This window comes from Drosophila takahashii, chromosome 3L, assembly GCF_030179915.1.
Source record: "Drosophila takahashii strain IR98-3 E-12201 chromosome 3L, DtakHiC1v2, whole genome shotgun sequence".
NCBI lineage: Eukaryota > Metazoa > Arthropoda > Insecta > Diptera > Drosophilidae > Drosophila > Drosophila takahashii.
The window spans coordinates 11,543,459-11,564,962 of record NC_091680.1 but is presented as its reverse complement, the minus strand read 5'-3'; the positions used below and the strand labels follow the sequence as shown (position 1 = coordinate 11,564,962).

Genomic DNA, 21,504 nt, shown 5'->3' with positions numbered 1-21,504 from the left:
GTTTTATTCAAAAATATAAACAAAGTTACAAACAGATGGCGAATGTAATCTTTATGTAATTTTGTCTTTATTATTATGGTTATATTAAAAATTTTAAATATATTAAATATATTGGTTACATTTAAGTGCTCTAAACTAAATCAAGGAAGATAATATCTCTTAAAATCAATTATTTTTTCCGGTGTGGTAAATTGATTCGACCGTGTTTGTTTTTCCGATGGCTGGGCGGGCAGCGGTGTCTGCACCGCCCCTTTAGCCCTCGAATGCCGACGAGACGTGGGTGGTGACGCATGTCATCGTAAACTTCATCATTGGCTCCGTTCAGCCCCTGGCCAAGATCCTCCGGTTCTTTAGTTCTTCAGCAACTTACATAACGAATTGTCTATTTTCTTTGGCTTCGTCTCAGTCTCTGCCCATTTCATAAATATCTTAGGTCTCGGGATTCCAGTCTCTGGGGTAGCATCCGAGGGCTGCAACCGAATTTCATGCCTTGTCGAGCTATTTAATTGCAAACAAATTATGTTCTAGCCAGTCGCATCTCTGTGTGGCTGATGGATGCTGCGGCGTAGGATGCCCTGATGATGTTGTCGAAACCCAAACGTTTATCTTGTAAATTGGTTGGGATTAATGTCTGGCGGAAGTTGTGATTTCCAGCCCAAGATCGGCCAATGATAGAGGGCCAACTGCCGGTAGTATTTTTCCGTTCCGATATGTTCATTTACCTACAGCGATGGTTCTGGGCGTTCTGGCTTTGAGAGCTCAGCTCAGCAGGAGGAAATATTACAATCCTACGTGAAATAAAACAAATTGATTTTCTTATAGTTTACTTTAATTGTTTAGTATTTATTTTTAGCTTATTTACTAATCAGGCTAGGATCTGTATAATATCAAAATGAGTACAATGCGTAAGTTTAAACACCTACTGAAATCAAGAATAAGACTCTAGATTTGTACATTTTATAAAGATATTATAAAACACCTATTTAAATGAGTGGAGTTAAGATTACAGCGTTCTTAAAAAATTTAAGAAATTATTTTAAAAAGAATTACACTTCTCCGAATTCTTTATTTTCAAAAGAAAGTTGAGTTAAAATTCCAAAGTTTATTTATTTATTTAGTTGTCTATATTCTTGATTTCCAAAGCTTGATCTATCATATAACTAAAATCCCCCTAACTTCCTCCCCCCAAGATGGCCGATATGCTGAAGCCCTTGCTCCTTGTGGAGGGTTGTTCTGGTGCTGCTTCCTGTGAGGATTGCTCCACTGTGGTCGCCTCACTGCCCACATCCAGTTCGAGTTCTTCGGCTCCCGACTCATCGGATATGAGCTCGGCACCGGAAATGCCCGGGGGCAGGTTGAGGCCAGGATGTGGACCCAGGCCTGCCTGTAAAATGGCTGCTGGAGAGTAGAGGGGCGAGGTCGGAACCCCACCTCCATACTCATGGGGTCTCCCGAAGTAGGTGCAGGCCAGGTCCACAAGCGAGGGCCTCAGCAGACTCTGCATATTCTGCTGGAAGTGCTGCATGAACACGCTGGAGGCACTCCTCGACTGGAGGGGATGCTGCTGATGTGGATGCCCGTTCAGATGGGGCGGCGGGGAGCCCAGAGCCAGGGAACTGGCGCCAGGCGCCGACTGATCGTCCAGCGATGACGATAAGGAGCAGGCGGAGCCATTTGATCTCAGGCGCTTAATTTGCGGACCATCCGAATCGCCGATCGTTGATGTTCCTCCAGTCGACTCACTGCTGCCTTTCGCCGGCGACATGTCAGACTCGGATTGGGTTAGTGACTGGGATTGCGACTGATCTTGATCCTCGCCCGTTGGCGATGAAGACATCTTGCGTTTGCAGCGCGATTGTCCCGTTTCGCGGAAGCCCTTGGCAAACGGATTGTTGTCGATCTTCAGCTTGGTGATGCGATCATTCTGCGGAAGTAAAAAAAAGAAGAGAAGACAAGACGAGCGTGAAATATGACGATTGCCAGCATAATCTTAAGCAATGGGGAAGGATAAGTCACTGGCGTCCAGTAGCTGGCGTTAAGTAACATGGCCACTTGACACCAGACCGGGTTTCCAGTTTTCAACGTTCCACTCCAGATGACTTGACAACTTTGTGATCTTTCGGATTTCTCAACTCGAATCTCCGATCTCTCGGATCTCTCGGATCCTTCGGCGATCTTGCTAATTAGAGGCAGACTGGCGTCGGCTGTCAATGGGCCCAGACCTAGACAAAAACACAGCGAGGCGCTCAAATTTACAAGGATGTGGCTATCCAACTTCCTAAAACAACAATCCGACCCGCTGACTTTCTGCCTGCCCACCATCCGAACTGGGATCTCAAAACTCGCATCTCGCATCTCGGAGGCGTTCCATGCTAATTCGAGACGTTGACCAAGCTACCCACGGCGTGAGCGATCGCCGCTCGTTTGCCCAAAATTAACCAATTAGTGTGATCGTTCCCAGTCCCTGGTCTCTGGGCCAGTGTGCTCAATGAATTGGCAAAAAAGTGCGCACAAGAAAAAGGAAGGCTAGCTTCGAGGACACATGACTCGAATACTCTTGGCCAAACATTTATTCCAAATTATGTCTTTCTGTGATTTTACAGAACCTTGAATGTGTCTGTTGAAAGCATGTTAATGAAATAATTTAGGATAACATGCATTGAGTTTAAGCTTGGCTTCGTTATTTAAACCAATCCGTACCTATTAAAATAAATAAAACACTTTACCAAGTTTGACTACCTTTATATGACTTATATGGAATTTATGTAATTTTAATTTTGAATTTTAAATTTATTAAATAAAAAAATTAGTAAACTCAATTATTATGATCATAATTCATATTTCAAGATGCCTATCTTTTGCATTTAATTATATTTCTGTAGAGAAAATATTAAATATTTTGGACAAGTTTTATGAGAAAGAAACCAAGATAATGATCAGTTATAAGCTAGTTATTACCATTCAAAGGGTATTAAAAATCAAGCAACTAACCTACGTAACTATTTCGACAAGCAGAGACTTCGACTTCCCTAATAAGTTCACAGATATGTGCCTCAATTTATTATAGCCAAAGTTAGGGTATGGAAAGTATGATTCCAGATAGCACCACTTACCTGGTAGGCTGTCACGGCCACGAACTCGGTCTCGGCGAACACAAAGGCCTGCTGTGGGGCCCAGGGAATCTGCGCCAGATCAGCGGTGCGTATGACGTGCAGACGCGGCTGATACTTGTGCATGCTGGCCAGGACGATCTGCGGATTGGCAAAAGGGATTGGGATTCGGATTGGGATCAGTAATCGGAGACGACTTCAAAGCCCTGCGCGCACTTACATGGCCGCTGTTGTCCAGCGTGTTATTGGTCAGTTTGACCTTGTTGAAGAGGATGGGCTGCGCCTGCCAATGGGCACCTGTGGCGGGGCTATCCGGATGCAGGTACATCCGCTGCGGACTCTGGGGCTCGGCTCCTCCGGCCGGAACCCACTGGGATCCGGAGAACTTGTAGCGGCAGTCGCCAATGGGCACCATCTCCAGGAGCACGCAGTAGTTGCTCTCTTCCTCCAAACCGGAAACACTCAGCCGCATCGAGGGGAACATTCGTCTGTTTTCGGGGAAAAAAGAAAATAAATAAAATAAATCAATATCCCATATTAATATTAACATCTGGCCTTACTTCCGTTTAAAATTTAAATTAATACATTTTAAAGTCTTATAAACCTATAAAAATTACAAATTCAAAAATCATAGAAATTATGTGTGACCATATCACCAAACATATTAAGAGATGCATATCTATACGATATTAATAAATAGAGATCTCAATGCAACATGATAATTATGGGTCTGCCACATACATACCACGTCATTATATTTTTAAATTTAAAACCTTTTTGATTAACTTGATAAACTTAAATAGACTTATTGAAATTATCCCTTCTTTATTTTATAATTTAGTCTTACTATTAATTATATACCTAGTATTTCAATAGACGCTATCGAGGCTTTGTCGATATTAAATATAAGATAAAGCACATTTTATCCCAAACAAATACCGAACCGTTGTTATATTGTTTCCCCTCAAGAATGCTGAGAGGGGGAACTCCAGGAAAAGGCCTGTAAAATCGTAGAGCCTTTGTTTACCGAACAAACTCAAATATAGTCATGCTAGATCGACAAAAGGAGCATGGGCCTGCGTGGGCGTTACAAATATTTAATTGTGAGATTTCCCTTCCATGCGCCATGTAATTAGGCCTGGTCAAATAGAGATTGAGTCCGGAGGAGTATGGTCTAGGGAGTAAGGAGTAGGGGCCTGTGCTAACAAGGATGCGAGGCCCTGACCCTCGCCTCCGACTCCAAGTCGCTGCCGCAGAAAACAGCAGGTGGCCACGGCTCTTGGCGCCAGCCCGAAAAATGTTTGCCCTTCGTCCTCATCCTTGTACCCATCCTACCCATCGTCATCTCCATTCTCGAGTGGTTTCTTGTTTTTGGCAATGATTCCGTGTTTCTCCTTGCCGATGATTAATTAATTGAACTCCGCTGCGCTTTGGTTTGCTAACGTTTAATTTGATTCTGGCTCGGCTGGGACTGCCTTTCAGCTCTGTTGAATTCCATTAGAGCACAGCACCGAAATATTTCGACATTTGTGCGGTTTAGAATTTCATTTTCAATTTGGCTCTGCTCTGCTCAGTTTTTGTTTATTGTTTTCCTTTTTTTGGCAAGAGTCCGCTGTCTGGTTTTGGACAAACGATTTGTTAAGATCGATATCTTTGGCGCGTCTGCGCATAATTACGAGAGGAATTTCGGCTGCGAGTGAGGAGCATGCTGACCATTTGACGGCATTCGGGATTCGGCATTCGACTTGGCGCTTGACGCTTGGCAGGTGCAGGGACACAGTCCAGGAATGCGCCCGGGGATCGGATTCCTGGCTGGAAGAAAAGTCCCCTAAAATATCCCCTAAACTATCACCCTGTTACTCAAATGTTTTCTAAACAATTCCACATGGGTGCCTGCTTGATATTCCAAAAATTAGCATATTTAAGAAATTAAAAGTGAGACTATTTATTTATTGACAGCTACGAAACTAGAAACAGCAATACAAACTTCTAAATCTTTAAGTTATTGATGTGTTTTATACAATTTAAGGTATTAAAAAGTGATATTTGATTTGCATTTAATTTATTGCTATTTTTAAGGGATATAATTACTGTTGCATTAATTTTGATTTAATCCTTTTGATTGAAAATAAGTTCTGAACTAAAAATTTTTCCAAAAAATAAAGTAAAGTGAAGGAGACAACTGAATATTCCTGACTATCTTTGCGCTTCTCATCGAGGTTACCGTGTCGCTTCTGTTTACCGCCTCTCTTGGCGCTTCTCATTTAGCCCAGCTGGTAAGCCGAGCCCACACACTTTAAAAGCTTCGTGACAAAGTCATTTCATTCGCCGCCGTCAGGCATTAACCGATACGCTTTGTTCTATCTATCTTTAATGGCCGTCTGCGCTTTTACCACCCAAAAAGATGGAACGGTTCAAGTGGCAAACGGAGCCCAGACAAGCAACTAATTAGTTTTTATAGGAGCCACTTGGCATAGGCATAGGTCTGTGTTGGAGTTTCAGTTTGGACTTGGGATCGGATCTGAATGGTAAATAAAACGGGGATCGGGATGCGATTGGGCAGACGGTGGCACTCTGGCGCCTAATCATTAAAAATTCAAATCGATTGCATCGCGACCTCTCCGCCGAGGCCCATAAAACATTTTTGATGAGCATAAAAAGTATTTAATACGCAGACTTTATGAATAATTCATGGCATATATAAAACAAAAGGGTTGTTCGGCGCTCGAAGAGAATTTTTGGCTGCAGTTTGGAGACCAAAAGTTGATGCTAATGCGTTTGGGAACCCTTTCGATCGATTCGAATGTCGAACGGAGGCCAAGTGTGAAATTGCTCGTATCTGTCGACAAGCTGTGGTCACTCTGATGTCACTGCCAAAAGATACGGATACAGATATGTGCGTTTCTGTTCTGAGGGAATGCAGAACGCGAAGATATTTCGGGGTATCGGGTTTTGGTCTGCAGACCAGACCAGACCAAACCAAACCGACCAGGCGCCACAATAAAAACGCTAAGAGCTACAAAGATGACGACAAAGTATCCTTGACGCGAAGATTTATGCCAGCCGAGGTATAAAGGAGCGCCGACGAACCGACAGGACGTCCAACTGAGCTCGGCGTTCGGCCGGCCGACAATAAATTACGATGACGCCACTTTACGCACATTCGAACAAGTGCCGGACACTTTTAGGTAGTCGTAGTCGCAGTAGGGACAAGCTGGACCGATCGTGTATCTGATAGATAGACACGATAAACTAGCCCCGGGCGATCGCGCTATGCCTTTGATTCGTAGTGATCTCCAATCTGGGCACGCAAAGTGCCGGCGAACTTGTCCGCTTTACGCCTCGCGCGATAGTCCATTATGCATTCGAGCTCTGCGAGCAGGTACGCTTTTCCATTTCCCATTTTCATACCATTTTCACATCCTGCCAGCGCAAGTAAGTGCATCCTTCCGCCTTGTTTGCCTGTGAAAATTGGTGTCGCGACGCCGCTGTAAACAATTTGCAGGCGCCTGCGCTCTAATGAGCGTTTAACAGCAGCAGATCCTCGATTCTGGATCTGAATCGGGATCGGTATAGGGATCGGTATGCGGTATGGTATAGAGGGTGCTTTAAGTGCCCGCGCCTGTTGGATGGTTTATTTTTCTTTGCCCTGCGTCTGGGGTATTAGTTTTCACGTTCGTGCTAATGCATCGCCCGATCTATGTTTGTTCCCGATCTCTAAACTCTAAACTCTGAAGTCTGTTTTTTGAGATTCCCCCCACTCTTTCGTGATCAAAGATCTCAGGCGTTTCTGAACCTACCTGCCGCTTTTTGTGATGATCATTTCCGTGCCAATTTGATGGAACTGCTTCCACAGATCGTCGTTCTGCAGGGTCATCTCCACGCCGGGCAGGGTGACTCGGGGTGGCATGATCACGTGCCGAGGCATCGGAATCGGTAGCATCGGTGGAAAGGGATCTAAAAATAATTTAGAATTATTTAAAAAATATTTAAAAAAAAGGAAAACAAGTAAAATGGTTTAAATTTGTTTTTTAATAACGAGAATATTTTAAATTATGTAAATATGTTTCTTAAAAAAAAGATTAATTAATTTAAGTTTAATTAATCGAACATGTGATTTGAAGAATTATTCAAAACTCCTATAATTTATACAAATTTAGTCACAGTATTGCAATAATTTAAGGGGTTCCAATAATTACGTTGGTCGATTAAATGTAGTTAAACCATTTCACAAATTTTACTGGAAACGTGATCAAAACAAAATTTGATTTAAAAATGAAATAAAGTTTTTCATACAAAATGTAAACCTACCAATGGAACATTTTAAAATGATTTCCTGTTAAGAAGAAATTCATTTGAATGCCTTAATGATTGCCATTAGCTTTTGAGCGTGGGTCTGAATTAAGGTGATACCTTAAAGACTTGTGATATTTCAGGCTTATCAAAATCGATCTTACGACTGAAAGCCAAGCGATTACTGACAAAGATGGGGTGTTATAAGAGTGCTCATTTGGCGAACAAGGAACATTGATGGTTGGCCGATTGCCAAACTTAATGCCCTCCATTAGGGATCGACAAAATATGGAGCCATACTTGGGCAAATGTGATTACATACAAAGATTTTGTTTTAGGGGTACGCTGATCCATCTGTTTAACGATCGTCGGCAACAAGCTAAATGCATTTGATATCAAGTTTCCCGATCGGCGATCACTTTCCCACATTACTCAGCTTTATGATCGGCTGGCCATAAACACTGGCACTCGCACACACCCCGCTGATCTTGGCCAACTTGGGGAAGGAGACAGAAACGGAAAGAAACAGCTCGCCAAAAGTTACGGCCATTAATGCTAATGATGCTTAACAGCTTTGCAGCACGCTTAACGGGGCGGATGAGTGATATGGTTTGGATGTTTTTTAAGCTTACCTGGTATGCGCTGCATGATCTGCTGGCGATATATCTCGTGCGCTATATGCTGCTGCATGCGCAGATCCACCAGCTCGTTCATGGTGATCATGCTGATGGTGGTTCCAAAAATAGTCTAATATCTTTTGTTTGCCGATTGTCACTTGCACAATTGTCGCGCACACAAAGCACTGTCACTCGCCGTCAACATATGGCGGTATCTGTTTTTATATATTTCTGAGTCCGGGTTTACTTTTTCCGGCGAGCACGAGACACCGCCGATTAGCGTCAATTATGCAAATCACCGCACAAAAGTCTCTCATGTGCGGGGGTGTTAATTTGATTACGCCGGTGTCGTATGAGTCGTATGTGGGTTACAATTCAACCAGCTAACATATCAAATATATATATGGATTTAAAGAGAGAGTGTTTAGCCGACGGTCGTGTCTTGAGCTCGCCAAGTTCGCATTTCAACTGAGCAAGTTCCGTTGGTCGATCGAGAGATCGCTCCTCTCGATTTCGAGCGGAAAGAAACGAGCTTGACTCGTTTGCTTCTTGAGCCATTGATCGATATTACCTGCTGCGGGTTCTCCATTGGTTGTGGAACTGGAGAGAGTGCGGGAGCTAGCCATCCCGCTCTGGTTTGGCACCTCCATTTTGAAAACTGCCTCGATTTTCCAAGTGCCCTGGCTCCGCCCACGAATCGCTGGCCATCTCTGTCTAATGTCAGACAGATAATGCCGGCTCGCTCTAATTGCGTTTAATTCTGAAGTGCGAAGTTGCACAGTCAGCGGAGCAACAGCAACATGTTGCTGCGGGGAGCATTCGTTCGCTGCCTTTTAATTATGATCATGATGATTGAAATTGTTTCTTCTCCGTCTCCTCTTTTTGGCATCTTTTTGTGTTTTTATTTTTTTTGTGTATTTATGCTTTGCCCATTTGTAGCCGCCGTGTAGCTGTGGCCATCATGGTGGTCCTCTTGTCTGGCCTCTCGAGAAGCCGTGTGTGTTTGTCGTTTTGCTGCTCATTTATTTCATTTTACCCCGCCGTACAGAGAAAAGAATTTATTGATATTGTTTGATCAGCAATTTGATGGTTTTTTATTGAAAAATATTTACTTTAAGTGCGTTCGGGGCATTATGAGATATATTGATCTTAATATCAGATAAAGGAACCATCACTTACCTTACTCTTTTCACGTATGCTGATTGCTTTTGATTGCATATTATCGAGTTTTTCAGTTAAAGTAAACAGGTTTTCCAAGTGTTTCTATCTCCGTTTTAGTTCGTTATTTATGATCTAATATATGTTTTCCTCTGTGTAATTGTGCGTTATTTTGACTTTGACGCCGCGTCATTCGGGCATTGATATGGCGGCATCCGAAGGCCCGATATGGCGTCTCTACTTGCTGGTATATGGTATACCAATATCTTTAGGCCATAGCCAGCTATTGCCGACGATCGATGCAGGTGGTGCTGGCTGTTCGTGGATCTGACCTTTTAGAGAGCTTGGCAAAACATTTGTTTCAAACGACGGAAACGCGTGTCGGAGCTGCTTGCTTACAAATTCGAAACTAATTAAGGCCCCAATCAAGTGGGTTGAACTTTGACTGAAATTAAGCATACGCCATGTGGGCCAGCGATGGCGAAACGTGCTCAGTTTTCGTTAGTCTCGTGTTTGCCTCCAGTGCCACTTCCTTTCGAGATTAAGCCAATCGCCTGGCTTATCTGGCCTGCATTACTGCGAAATTCCTGAGGCTCTCGATGTATGTAGGTAAATATGTAGTTAGCCGAGCTAATTTACACAGCACTTTGCTGGCCTGACACATCCACGCATTATTTCTATATATTCACATAGCCGGGTTTTCGGTGATAAGCGGCTGAAATTAATTTACTATTAGCAGCCCGGCATTTCGCCCAAATTGCGTTCTGGCCATGTGCCGTCTGCGCGTAATTTATGCCTCGCGTTTTCACATTTGGTCGCGCACATTTCCGGTTGCGTTTTCTACTTGGGTAGGTTCGTCAAACCATTAGACATCGATCCTTTTGAGACCCTGCCAATAGCTGTGCAATTTGTCAGCACCCAGCTAATTGGTGCTGCCCCTGCGCCTGCTGCTTGACTAATGCATTTCGGTTTACTTCCGTTCGGTTCCGGATAAATGGGCCAACAGGTAGCCAAGAGTACACTGAGAAATGGGTTTTTCTAAATTGTAAAATATATTTTGTTTACCTGTGGATAACGATCGTTATAAAATAAATAAAAAGAATAAAATAAAATTATGTTTTTACTTCAGTATTACACCCAAACAAAAACTTGAAATAAAACGATGATCAATTTGATATTACGTAGTATCAATCTTGTCTTGATATGCGGCCTCTCAAATTGATAAGCTCAAAATGTAAGCAACAGGCTAGTTCGATTTTCGAATGTGTCTTTCTCTCTCCCCTTCATGTACCTTTAAGCACTATCTCACGCTATATATTTTACATAAATTGACATTTTTAATCCCTTCCCCACCTTTCTAATATTCCCTAGCTTTTCTCCAAGTGTAAACGCATTCCTGCCGCTTGAATCAGCATAGAGGATATCTGTGTGGGTTGTATTTTGCTTTATCAATGTTTTGGGTATACATTTCAGCGATATACATTTCAGACAGTGATTAAGTGAATCAGGGAGGACAAACAGATCGGACAGCCTTGAACCAGGGCCCGTCCTCCAATGGCATTGTAAGTGCTACTCGCCGGGGTCTTTCCACCCAGTTGCGAAATGAACCCGATGATATATAGATGATATAGTGTACCTACGATTTAGGGGGAAGGTGGGAGCACGAGCCCTCGGCTTCTTTCTCGCACGGCTGCTCAAATTAAAATTAGCATAAATCGTCTACGAAAGCAATGTAATTTTCCATGGAAAATATGCCCTCCACTCATGTCAAGCGGCCATCGCAATTTATTGATTTAAACTTTTAGCTCGGATTCGTTTGAACAAGCCCTAGCGCCTTTATAGACGACTATTAACGGCCTGGCACTTGATCTGTGGATTGTGTATTGTCGGTATTTGTATTTGCGTACCGGTGAGTGGATCCATTGTTGCAACATGACCATCTACCATCGAACATCTTTGGGTCTCTAGGGAGGCATGCAAATCTACTTTTGTATGCAAATTAAGTGACTCAATCAATAGGAGCGAGGAGGAACCGATGATGAACCAAGGAGGCATCATAATCATCTGTGTCCATGGCGGACCACTTGACAGCTTTCAAGGGTCGCGGGAAGGGAATGGATGGAACCAGACCTACTCCAATAATTGAGAGGTGTTTAATCGTGTGTTTCGTTTTTGTTTTTCTGCACATTCACGACCCCCGAGATTTAGGCCTTTCGTTACGATTCGGTTTCCACCACCGGCTACCATTCCACTCGATCGCTGTTTGCTCTCGAATTATCATAAGCAAATATGGCCCAAGTCGCCAGACGAGACTGGCGATTCATATTGGGATTCATATTCGTATTCATATTCAGAGCCGGTACTCCCCCATCCCCCTGCTGTTTCTTACTACTTTACGCTTTTCAGACCCCAACTTCAAACTGAAGTGCTAAAGTTGCTGGCGACGCGACGCTCTGAGAGGCGCTTCTGTTGTGTAGACCCTTGAGTTATTACAATATTATATTCAAATTTCAAGTGCTACTGGCTCGCCGGTCCTCGTCCTCCATACTGCCGTCGTCTCTTCTATGTTTGGTTTGGCTTTACTATCTGGGTCCCAAGAATCTGCATATTTTCCGAAGCATCGCCTTTGCTTGTTTGCCATCGAAGCTCATTGAGTTGGCACTCGGCGGAGATGCGTGTTAATGGCATGTGTAATAACAAGATCATGGATTCAAATTTGGCGTTCGAAAGCAATGGCAAAATATGTTTAGGTGATAATTCCAAGGCTAAAACTTTAATTATTCATTTTAAGTATTTTTATCATTTTGGTAAAAATTGTTGCTATGTAATCTATGGATTATAAAATCTAATGGAATAAATAATAATAATTTATTTCATTATGAAACCTAATACCAAACTATAAAATTACCTAATAAAATCTATAAAGCAGCATTTATTCGATTTAGCCATGCATTGTTTTTATGTAAATTACAAAACTTGTTTTTTAATATATTGTATTCATATTTAAAAATGTTGAAATATTTATATATGATTTTTTATGCTTTCTATTAAAACTAATTTGCAAATGATGCAAATACTCTGAGAGTTTGAAGAAAGAACCACTATACCTTTAAAGTAAGACAAATTTGATGCTGCATTTCATTACCAAAATGGTGGAAAAATGTGGACAACAACACCAAAGTCAGAAAAGTTCAACGGCCAAACGGTGACATCAAAGACTACAGTATAAGATCGCCGACAGCCAGCCAAAACAAAGGGAGAAAACCCAGCGACGAGCCAAGTCCAGTAGTCCGACTGGACGGGCAGAAGAAACCATTTCGCTGATAAAAACATCCATTATGCGTAACAATTTGACGGCTTCTTTGGCTACCGCTTGCCTTACTTCGAGGCGGCATTTGGCTTTCGCCTTTGATTGAGTGGCCAAGATGGCTTGGCCTAGCCGCGGGGTAATTGTTGTCGCTAGGCGGATCGGCTGGACCACGGGATTGGATCGGATTGGATCGGAGGGGATACGAGGGGATTGGATCGAAACGGAACGGATCGGAACGGATCAGGCCTGAGTGCGCAATTACAATGGCCGTGATAAAGAAGCCAAACAGAGAGAAGAGCGGCAAAGGGCGAGTCTTGCGCTAACGTCAAAGAGGAAATGCCTTAATCTCGTGACAACAAGAGGCCTTCGTCGTCGCTCTTCCTCCTTCGCATTCACATAGCCTCCTCCCTTGTCTGAGCTACCTACACGGCAAAAAATAGGATGGTATATTTTAGAAATTAAACTTAGATTCAACACCAATTTCTTCTATTTATATTTTTTCTTATTAACCAATTTTATATTTTAGAAATGGGATAGTTTATGTGTATCTTTGCTTTAAATGCTTGCAATTGAAATTATAAAAATTAGTAATATATATTTTACATACCATTAATAGATAATTAAAAAATATTTTGTAAAAGTTCTTATGTTTATTCAACGAAATGGTATAAATTTACTGACCTACTGAAATTCCAGTGCCCTAATATTATTTTAAATGTATGTATGTTATTCTTTCTTATAGCTATTTTAACTTTAGTTGAATTTTTTCCAGTGCATTAGCAACCTGGCGAGCGTTGGTAATGTATGTGTTTGCCGGCCCCTAACGTCATAAGGCCAAATAAAGCGGCCAGAGTCGCGTTGTCTCCGATTCCAATTCGTATTTGAGCATCGCATGGCTCCACAGATTGCAGTTGTAGTTGTGGTTCTGGATCTGGTCATAGCAATAGCCATATCCATATCCATGGCAGCCTATCTGGCCCCGTATCTCCGGCTGTCTGTGTACTCATGGCACCAGTCATAGTTGACACTTTATGAGCTGCCTTCCCCTCCCCCTCGCGACGTTGATTGCTCTCTAATGGCGTCAAGACTTTCGCTTTTATGGTGCCTGCACTTCCACGAATCCTAATCAGCGGCGGAGCACTTGCCGCGACTTCATTTAAATGGGGAATTCTTGGGTATGTGTACACCATGTAGTTGCAATGGAATTATCGGGAAATTCTAAAGCGTATGGGAGTTTAATGGTAATGAAAGGAGTGCTGGAATGTACGTACGGGGGGGATTAAGCAATCAAAATAGTTTGAAATTTATAGGAAAAATTCAAAAGATAATTATTCTCAATTGTTTTAATGTCATTTTATGTATTAATTATCTGTTTTAAGTGATATGTACATATCACTCATTACTTATTACTGATTGTAGACTATATTAATGGAGTAAAATTCTGTAATAATATTTATTTGATATTTAAGAACCCATTATTTTTGACCCATTATTGTGATATTCTATTTATTAAGAAAAGGGAACCTCCAAATTAAATCAACCAAGTAATTTCCTGCAATTTAATATTTATTTAAGCTTTCCATTCTGGAATTTGGTGAAGATTTCCATTGTGGCGCCAACTCTGTCTGGAGATCTCGACTAACTTTAATTGTTTGTTGTTCAAAATGCTAATCTTCGAAGAGCTGGCAACCGCGTTACACGCTAGATAGTGCAACCCAACCTGCCACCCCCCCTCTCCACGCCCCTGCCCCACATTACCCACTTAACCACCCCCTTTTTGGTGACTTAGGGGGGTTCGTGGAAAACGACACGCACACACAGCGGAAAGCGGCAAACAAATATGGCGCAAAGTCAAACAAAAACACGGCCATTACTCAATGGCGGCAAAACGAGAAAAATTTATGCTACCTCTGCAATGGAGCACTGAGTGCTCCATGGTTCCTCCACTAATTCCGAGCCATGTGAGGCGTCAAAAGCTTAAATATTTACAGTTCCAAACGGCAACACACAGCACGAGAAGACCAGAAAAATAAGCAAACGAGATTAGGGGAAAGAGCGGACAAAGAGCATGAAAATATTTGTTAAAAGGCAAATAAATTGCGGAAGATAAAGATCTAATTTTGATTAAAATTTAAGCTTTTTCACAACCTCAGCGGCTACCGAACTGAGGCTGATTTTTTAGTGCGTCTCGAGGGTTGGAGGGGAAGCGGCGAAGACCTGAAACTGGAGAACTGGTAATCGGAGGATTCACAAGCGGGCTCTGAGCTGAAGAAATTAAAACTTGTCGCATTCAAAATTTATGTTTGCCTTGGCGGGAAGGCGAAAAGGGGGGAAGACAACAACAAGAGGGAAATGTCTTTAATAAATTAGAGTCTGGGAGTTCGTTATCGCGGCGTGGACAGCATGTTGTTGCTATATATGGCAAACAATACGGTACTTTTAACACCAAAATCAGGGCCCCACGATCCTAAACAAAGGCCAAGACAGCACAGAAGCGACAGACGCGTAGCTGCCGTTCGAGCAGCTGGCCCAAAGAGTCAAAAACCAAAAAGAAAAAAACAACACCGAAAACCCAACAGTTACAGATACCAGATACAGATACCACCACAGATACAGATACTTGTACGTAGTGGCCGGCTGCCCCCATTTGCATATGAATGTGGTAATGATTACAAATTTCGCTCGTAAAAATGTTTAGTTTGTTTTTTTGTTTCATTTTGGGAGCATAATTAACTATGTATCCGATCTGAACCGATCTGAACGGGATGCACTGAAAGAAATGGATATATTAAAATATATTTTGTTGCCTATAACATTTACTCTGAAGCAATTCCATTGTGAGGTTCAAGTTAAAAGCTTAAAATACAATTTTATTTACTTTTTCACTTGTTTTGAAATAATGTAATAATTTGTTTGTATTTTTTTAAAGAAAAGAATATTAATTGTTTTAAAGTACCAAAACCGAATAATATAAAATCTATTTCTAGCTCACAAATTAATATAGAATTTTTTAGCAGTGTACCAATCTGTTGGATGCGTTGCGGTTGCGGCAATTTACCGTCCTGAGATGGCTGTTCGCCTGTATCTGAGCGATACGATCGTGTATCTTGTATCTGGTATCGGGCCTAATAGATGCGGGGATACGCATGCGCAGCATCGGATGTCAATGGACTTGATTTTCTCGGCGGTGGGAAAGTGTTGAGCCATTTACATTATGGGGACTTTTATTGAATGAATCGGACCTTTCACAGCCAATTAATAGCGGCTAACAAGATCGATGCTGTTGTAGATAAGCCAACGAGCTGCATAACTAATGGCTTAAGTCTGACGCATGAGAAAAAGCCCACGCCCATTCGGCATCATTGCCTATTCCGTTTATTTTTTCTTCTGGCTGCCAACTCACTAAGCATCAGGACTACGATGGAATCCCTGAGATCCTGCCAGTCGGGCTTGTGTTGATTGTGGCGCGTTACCTTAATTTCTTGGCGCCATCACTCGGACCCTCTCGCCTCGAGTTCCCTGCCTCCTTTGCTGCGTCATAAAATTAAAACTCTTCACTCCATCATTTTCGTGAGCGAGTGCAACATTTGACAGGTAAATGTCTGGGAAAAAGGCAGCCAGAACCACTACTCCGCTGACTGGCTGCCGCGCCCTCCAATGAAGGAAAGGCACTCAAAGACCTGCGTTGATACCCTTAAATTAATAGTGCTTTAAGAAAATCAAATACATTTTGGCTAAAAGGTTTTATACGTCCAATGATAGCTTTGTTTTGGAGTTCCTAGTAAAAGGAGGATTTTTACTACCTTTTCATCTTAGTTGATTTTACACACAAACATTTAAAAAATATATTTTCAAAAAATAAAATAATTGTAATTACTATTGTAATTAATAAAATCTAGCTAGACCTTTAAATAAGGTCTATTAATCAAACGGAACTTTTGGTATAAACGCATATGTTTTTAATGGACAGTTACAAATTCACAAAAGATGTTTTTAGGGCATTACCACTTCGTTCTTTTTTCCCGGCTCATTCATTTTTATATCTTTTTTATTAATTTTTTGTTTTTCCTTTATTCATTTTCCCCTTTTTGCCGCTAAGAAGTTGACCATAACTTTTGACAGATTTATTAGGGAATATTAATTTTTATATCAGGCATTTTTGAAACGAGGTGTGCGAGCGAGTGCGATTGGGGATAGGGAGTTCTCGCTCCCATTATCACCTCCCAGGGTTTTGGGCTTGAGACTGCTGTAGGTAGGCAGAAGCTTCCAGCGAACTCTTCGGGAGATCTGCGATCCCTTCTGGGGGCTGAAAAATAAGAAGACCCAGTGTTTGTGTTTTTCTACCTTTGTCTGCTGACTGGCGGACGATGGAGTGGAGCGGGCTCCAAGCGGGACTGCGGTCCAACGTGTGAAAATGCATTTGCATATTCAATCAACGGCACAATAAATATACCCATACTACACACGAATTCATACAGAGTCGTTAAACAAGATTTACATATGAAAATAACAAAATATTTAACAGCAGCCGCAGACGAGCTGACTGGATGATCCCAAATTGAAATTGTCAATAGTCGAACGGCGACTTTGGCGGCTTTGGCTGCTTTTCTGCTTTGGTTGCTTTGGCGACTCGACGACCCACAAAAGCGGGTCTACAAGTCCACGGATCTCGATCTCGGGACCCACAAATTCCGACTCATGCTCGTGCTCGTGCTCACTCGATCTGTTAATAGCCACGATGACTTGGCGAAGTCGCATCCATCGAAAATATTTGCGTGGGCATTTTGGCCACAGCTATTTTCAAACCGAATTTGTACTAAAATTAACATGCCCGCAATGGAAACGTTTCCCGATCGTGTGGGCCATCTATCTATATCTATAGGAATTCCACTGTCAGCTTGACAATGGGCGGGTGTGAGAGTTGGCTATATAGTAAGTAGCACGCGCTCTCGAACCACTCGGAAATAATCCAATCCACACAGCTGGGCCACCAGCTACCACTTTCCATTTCGAACCCATCCCATCAAAACTGAAAACTTGATAAGCGAAAATAGGAGGCAGCTGCCGCGTCATGGGAGAGTTATCAGCCGCGTGCCCAAAGGCCCAAAAATCTAAATGCAAAACCATAAAAACAAATTATGAGCGATACGCTAAATCAAGCAGATGCACTCGAACGGAACAATAATCTCGGGCGGGCATTTCACTTAATGAAAATGTTGGCACTGCAAGTCAAGTGCTTCGAGCTGAAGCCAAACAACCGTACAAATAAGTATAATTTTTAAAGTACACAGAACAAAAATAAGTGAGGTTCAAATTGAATTAAAAATGTAACAATACTGATAAGGGGTTCTTAACTTTGAAATGTTTATAAAATATATTTATAATATAAACTGTAAGTGGTTTTCAAACTATTTCGGCGAAGAAAAAATATTTATTTTTTACTAGTTTTTTTTTTAGAGTTTATTACTTAATCTTTTCCGTGTAGCAACCACAAAACACATTCAATCCCAAGCGACGATTGCTGCACGCAAGTGAAAAATGTTGGCGCCAGGCGCCACTAAAAAATCTTATGAATGAAGTAGACACATTTTTTGAGTTGTCGGTGCTGTAGGCCTCTTCTCTCCGCCAACTTCTCCTCCATCTCATCCACCTCCTCCTCCCGAGGTTTTTGTTTGCCTTCTGTGGCCTGTCTTAAGCGTAGCCCCGTAGACCGGAATCGCGTCTCTCTGGTTAGATCTCCGTCGCCTCCGACTGTCATTATAATCATTTTCTCAGAAAGTTCTTGGATTTATTAAGTTATTAAAATGAAATTAACAGGTTGTCTTGGAAAAGCTGAAAATTCTCTTCTAATAAGGCTATCTAATAATGAAATTAAGTGCAATCTTAAACTAATTTCTACGAAATTTAAATACTTGTTTATTAAATACGATAAGTTTTGTTTGTTTTTGCTTAAAGATTGTGTATTATCTAAAACGTATTTATGTTGGATTCTTTTTAACAAATCTAGGTACTTATAAATGACGGATAAACAAATAAGTTTAACTAACAAGTTTGGAATACCTTAAAATCATAAACACTTTTTTTATTGCATTAAATTATTATGTTTATTAGTTTTTTTACTGTTAGTATTAATGTTGGTCTACATGTTCGTTTTCTTGTATTCTATTTTAAAACTGAGCAAGGCTTTAATTTTAGTTTCGATAGATTTAAATATAATAATAATGAATTGACTTGGGTTATTTATTGTCATATCTCTATTTCAAATATACTTTTTTAAGTTCATTAGGCCATCTCCTGCCCTACAGCAATCCACCCTCAACATCACCCACCTTTATCAATCGCACTTGTTGCGGGGCTTTCCACGTAGAGTTTCCATTCTGAGCGCTGCTACCTGGGGCAGCTGATTAGCTGGATCGTGTTCCATATTAAATCCACGCACTAAAGGCATTAATCACCATTTTCACGCGACGCGCTGTCGCCGCATTCGAGAGATGCCACGATTCCTGGTCTTTGGCCCGCCTCCCTACCGGCAATCCAACTCGTTAGTCCTCATCCTCGTCCTCCGAACTGACACGTTGCCGCGGCCTGCGGTGTGTTTCCAGGAAAAGTCGGTTAGAATCGGGAATAGAAGTAGAATAGCGCTGAAGTAGAGCCACCCGAGCCGCCGCGTGTTGACTAATGACGCGCATTTAGCAGCGATTAATGAATTTTATGAGCCGCCATAATTTTATGGCACATCAACTGGCCGCTGGCTAGGAAATTCCAGCGAATTTCCCCGCATCCCGGCCATTGACGAGCGTAGCTGGAAAATCCGGCGCAAAGCTGCAGGACCTGCGGTTTTATTGCCCATCCTACCTGGATATCTCCGTGTAGAGGAGGCTGAGGCCGAGGCACCGGCGTTACGGAGACAATGGCCAGGGTACTTGAGATTTTATGGCCACCATGCGTGGGTGCTCATATGCTAATCAAGTGCTCGACTGGGATCGAGAGCCCCAGGCCCTTGGGCTTGAATAGGGCGTTTGTATGACAGCTAATGTCTCGCATAATAGAAATCACCTACTTAAAATCAAGTGCAAATTGTACAGACAGACGCCGCCGACCCTAGGACCACTTGAGATCTGTCTCTGGATCTGGATCTCCGAGGAGATCCTCTTCGGCGACTCATCCATTTTCCGTTCCCATGTAATCCTTGTATAATTGAAACAAAGCGCAATTTGTTTTTACAGTTTGTCGCAGCCCCGGAGATCGCATTTTTCCTTCGGTTTGTTTTCATTTCCCTAACGATATGTATGCACTTTTGTTTGTCACAAAGATTTGCTCAAAGGATTTTCCATTCTTGCTGCGATGGGTTTTGTGGGACCTGGGGACATATGCGTACGTCTTGTGGTTTATTTTTACTACTGCTTAAACAATTTTCGCCTAAATTGTTTGTGCCAAATGGGATTTGGGTTTGCCACAAGAGGCTTGGTTAAAGGATAACATCGTTTTGCCATTGTTGACAGTATATCGCTCCTTGTTCGCATAGTTCCCATCAAAAGCTGGGGACAATTGACGGACTGTTGTCATCTGTTTGACAATATCTGTTTGGATTTCGATTTCGGCTGGGGGAGCCCTTGTTTGGCCTAAGTGGCATCTATCCTGCAGCTGGATCAGAGTGTTGATATAGCCGGTGTTATCTGGGGATCTCGGGCGAAGGATGCGCGTTCCCTAAATTGGCCAGAGATGGTATCCTTAAATGTAGCATAAACAAGAGAAAAAATAACAATTTCGGTTAGGAAAAAATTGTCTCAACGTAGTGTAAGCAAACATTGGGATTACAGCGAGATTCCTTGGGTTTTTCGTTTGCGTTAAACAATTTAACAGGACAGTAGTATAAATTATAAATAATGCCAGTTTCAGTTTCACTTCTGAAATGTGGTTAAATATGTATTTAATATTTAAATGTTTATCCTAGTTTCTCCTCAAAACAGTATTTTGCCTAAATCATTACAACCAATTGTCCAAACATGGAATGTCATACCGCGTTGAGTTCGTAATAAAATTCCAAAAAATTAGCGCTTAAATCTATAAATTTGCATTATGGATGATTTTTTTTTTAATGTGATGTAAGAAAGAGCAACAATTTACGAAACAAATCTATATTTCTTGTAATATTTTCGAAATTGATATGGATCGTTTGTTGATGTCATCAGCTGGACAAAACAGTCATCCTTTCACCTGTGTCAAATATATATACCCTCTGCAAGGGTATAAAAAACTTAAAACTTTGTTAAAAAAATAATTAAGTGGCCAAATATAGAGTATCATACAGCGTTGAGTTCGTAATAAAATTAATTGAAATATATACATTTTCTTGAGATTCTTAGATTCTAAAACCATATTTTCCCTCAGCTAAGCTTTCCTCCCGGCTGTATCAATTACATTCCAATGTCCAGCTAATATTTTCCCAGGCCAGAGACCACTTTTTACCCTTATGATAATCATGCCCGGTCCAGTTCTTTGGGCAGTACTCCACATATCTCCGAGTACTCGCATCTTTCGGCATATACCACAAACGATTATCTGCATCGGCGCACACTCAACGGATCCGGGCAGCCTCCTCCTCTCGGCGGTGTCTTCTGGCCAACAATGGACGCGGTTAAAGTACAAAGCATCGCACTTTATTAACTACTTGAGATTAGGGCTGATAAGGAGATAATCCCAGTCGGTCGGTCGTCAGAAGTCCGCACTCCGAACTCTCAGCTCAGAACTCCTACACCCGAGGAAGGGAAAGGGGAGGGAGTTTCTACTTTCGGTAGCTGCGTCGGTGTAATAAGCATAACAATATCGTTGTCCGCCCAATTGACAAGCCAGTCGAATATCTGGAGCGATGTTGGCTTGTAAAATGGATCACAGGTACGATGGTGCGGAGGCTCGGAGGTGAGATCAATGGCAGCAGCTTATCATCAGAGGCCCCGACCTCTGATCTCTGGTTCGGTAGAGATCCGTAGAGACCTATACCGATCCACACGTCACT

At 42.0% G+C, this 21,504-nt stretch overlaps 1 protein-coding gene across 1 annotated transcript; it reads right to left on the bottom strand.

The window, feature by feature from the left end:
• Window positions 1-755: 755 nt before the first annotated feature.
• On the bottom strand, window positions 756-8,494 carry Doc2 (Dorsocross2). The gene is made up of 5 exons (XM_017144466.3): window positions 8,036-8,494; window positions 6,911-7,067; window positions 3,331-3,598; window positions 3,114-3,251; window positions 756-1,924 (listed from the first exon to the last, which is right to left on the bottom strand). Exons 1-5 carry the CDS (start codon window positions 8,124-8,126, stop codon window positions 1,172-1,174), a joined length of 1,407 nt encoding a protein of 468 aa, XP_016999955.2. The 5' UTR covers window positions 8,127-8,494; the 3' UTR covers window positions 756-1,171.
• Window positions 8,495-21,504: the final 13,010 nt, after the last annotated feature.

Bases quoted from the DNA above. Each gene is read 5' to 3' on its own strand.
- Doc2 (XM_017144466.3), bottom strand. From the start codon at position 8,126: ATGATCACCATGAACGAGCTGGTGGATCTGCGCATGCAGCAGCATATA. The intron at 7,068-8,035 runs GTAAGCTTAAAA...AATTATTTTTAG, and splicing joins GATCATGCAGCGCATACCAG to ATCCCTTTCCACCGATGCTA. The intron at 3,252-3,330 runs GTAAGTGCGCGC...GCCAATCCGCAG, and splicing joins CGCTGGACAACAGCGGCCAT to ATCGTCCTGGCCAGCATGCA.